The 1982-nt window shown below is 28.5% G+C and overlaps 1 protein-coding gene across 1 annotated transcript; it reads right to left on the bottom strand.

Moving 5' to 3' along the window:
* Positions 1-825: 825 nt before the first annotated feature.
* LOC104647702 (agamous-like MADS-box protein AGL80) lies at positions 826-1578 on the bottom strand. Its single transcript, XM_010323339.2, has one exon. It carries the CDS (start codon positions 1576-1578, stop codon positions 826-828), a length of 753 nt encoding a protein of 250 aa, XP_010321641.2.
* Positions 1579-1982: the final 404 nt, after the last annotated feature.

Below are 1982 nucleotides of genomic sequence, written 5' to 3'. Positions count from 1 at the left end.
TAAAATGTGAAACGAACATCCCCAAAACTAGTATTTGATATGAACCAACGTGTTACAAGACCCTTAGTCCTTTTTGAACATTTATATGTTTCAAATGTTTGGTAAACAGTAATATTTATTTTTGAATACTTTAATTATTTCCAATCAAGTTACGTGTGAAAAAACCATATTGACATATCAAAGGTAGAACAACAAAATGAGAAAAATTTAAGCAATGAACATATGTGGTGGTACTATTTAAAATTGTTGGAAACAAAAATTAATTATAAACAATCAAATTAACACAAAAGATATGGAATTTTTTAACTCACTAAATAAATTGATAATAATTTATCTTTTACTTCATCTTATTATTTCAAAATATTTATTTTGTAGGACTTCTTGATAATTTTCATTAATGTTAAAATTCATACTCAATTTTAAATGTATGGTTTATTCATCTTGAAAAGATGAGAGTGAAAATTTATTCAATACATAAATCAATATATTTAAATTTAAAGTGCAAAAGGTTTTCTTGGAAAATCGTGGAAACAAAAAACATTTTTTAACAAAAGCAATAAAATAAATGAATAATTAAATAAATCACAATCTAGTAAATATGTAAATTCTCAGATATTTAATACGTGATTGAAATAAAAAATTTTGAAAAATAATTCATCGAACACGACATACATACGACTCTCATTGTATTTCCAAAATAAAACTGCTGTAGAGAATCCTATGTCACACTTAAACATACAAAACCTAAAAGACATAAATTTTGAAGGGAACAACATGAACAAATAAAACAATACTAAAAAGAAGAGATATACTAGTCCAAAGACTTCACTTGTTATTGGAGGGGTTTGAATCTTGATCACTAGCATTACTTAGTGAAAGGTCATCCAACAAAGTGATAAAATCATCATCATTCAAGTTGAGTAAATCAATAAATGATGGACTTTGTGAAATGTCAGTAGAGTTCTGGTAGTTATCCATTGGAATTGATGCACCCACTGACGGGATCTCAGCTAAAGGATCCATTTGTGGTGTCATAGCAGTAAATGGAGGATCTATAATTGGGGAAGGCATCATAGATGTCATTGTTATTGAAGGAGTTGATTGAGGGACATTTGATGTAGACCCCTCGTCACCATCATTCCTTTCCATTATTTTACGTATTAATAGAAGGTTCTTCTTAATAACGTAACTTAGATCATTGAGATAGAAAAGATTCATGTCAATGGAAATAATTTTTCCATTCAGCACTTCATGCATTTCATTTGTCATTTCCTTGATCCTATTTTCCTTTCTTATCTTTAGTAGTTTTTTTTGCAACTTCTTGATTCTTTTCTTGGTGAATTCTTCCTTTGTGACCATATTTTTTGATCTCTCCAATGCTTCCAGTTCTTTAAACTTTTGAAAAGTATTGATTGCTGCAACAAGATTGGGAAACACCTTAGGTTCATCACTATAAGGACTATATACGATAAGAGCCATTTCAATGTCACAAAGAGTGCTGAGTTCTTTTGCTTTTTTCAACAACCCTATGAGTCTTTTCTTGTATGAGACTTTCCTCTCCGTTTCATTTTCAATCATAGCTAATATTACTTTTTTTCTAGGCATGGCTAAAGAAGAGGTATATAAGGATATATGTGTTTGTTAAATAATGTATGTGTTGTTGTTCTTGTATTTGTAGTTGTCTTTGCCTAAGATTGACCCTTGTATATATAAATAAAAATTTTGAATTCTATAATGTTTGGGTAGTTTGAATTATAGAATTTCTTAATATAAACACTAACTGTTTTGGAATAAGTTTAAATGAGAGTATATTATCTTGAAGTTGATGTTGTTTTTTGATCTGGTTTAATACTAGCCAAATATTTTGAGTCAATCTTTTCATAAAAGGAAAAGAATTAGTGTTTTTGAAGTTTGAATAAGTAGTACCCATAATACATGGTCATAAGTTTATAGAAAATAGGTTTCTTGTAGAATTCCATTAC

This window comes from Solanum lycopersicum, chromosome 5 (genome assembly GCF_036512215.1).
Source record: "Solanum lycopersicum chromosome 5, SLM_r2.1".
Lineage (NCBI taxonomy): Eukaryota > Viridiplantae > Streptophyta > Magnoliopsida > Solanales > Solanaceae > Solanum > Solanum lycopersicum.
This window is presented reverse-complemented; position numbering and strand designations above follow the sequence as displayed.

Excerpts from the sequence above, each read along its gene's own strand:
- LOC104647702 (XM_010323339.2), bottom strand. The coding sequence starts at position 1,578 with ATGATTGAAAATGAAACGGAGAGGAAAGTCTCATACAAGAAAAGACTC.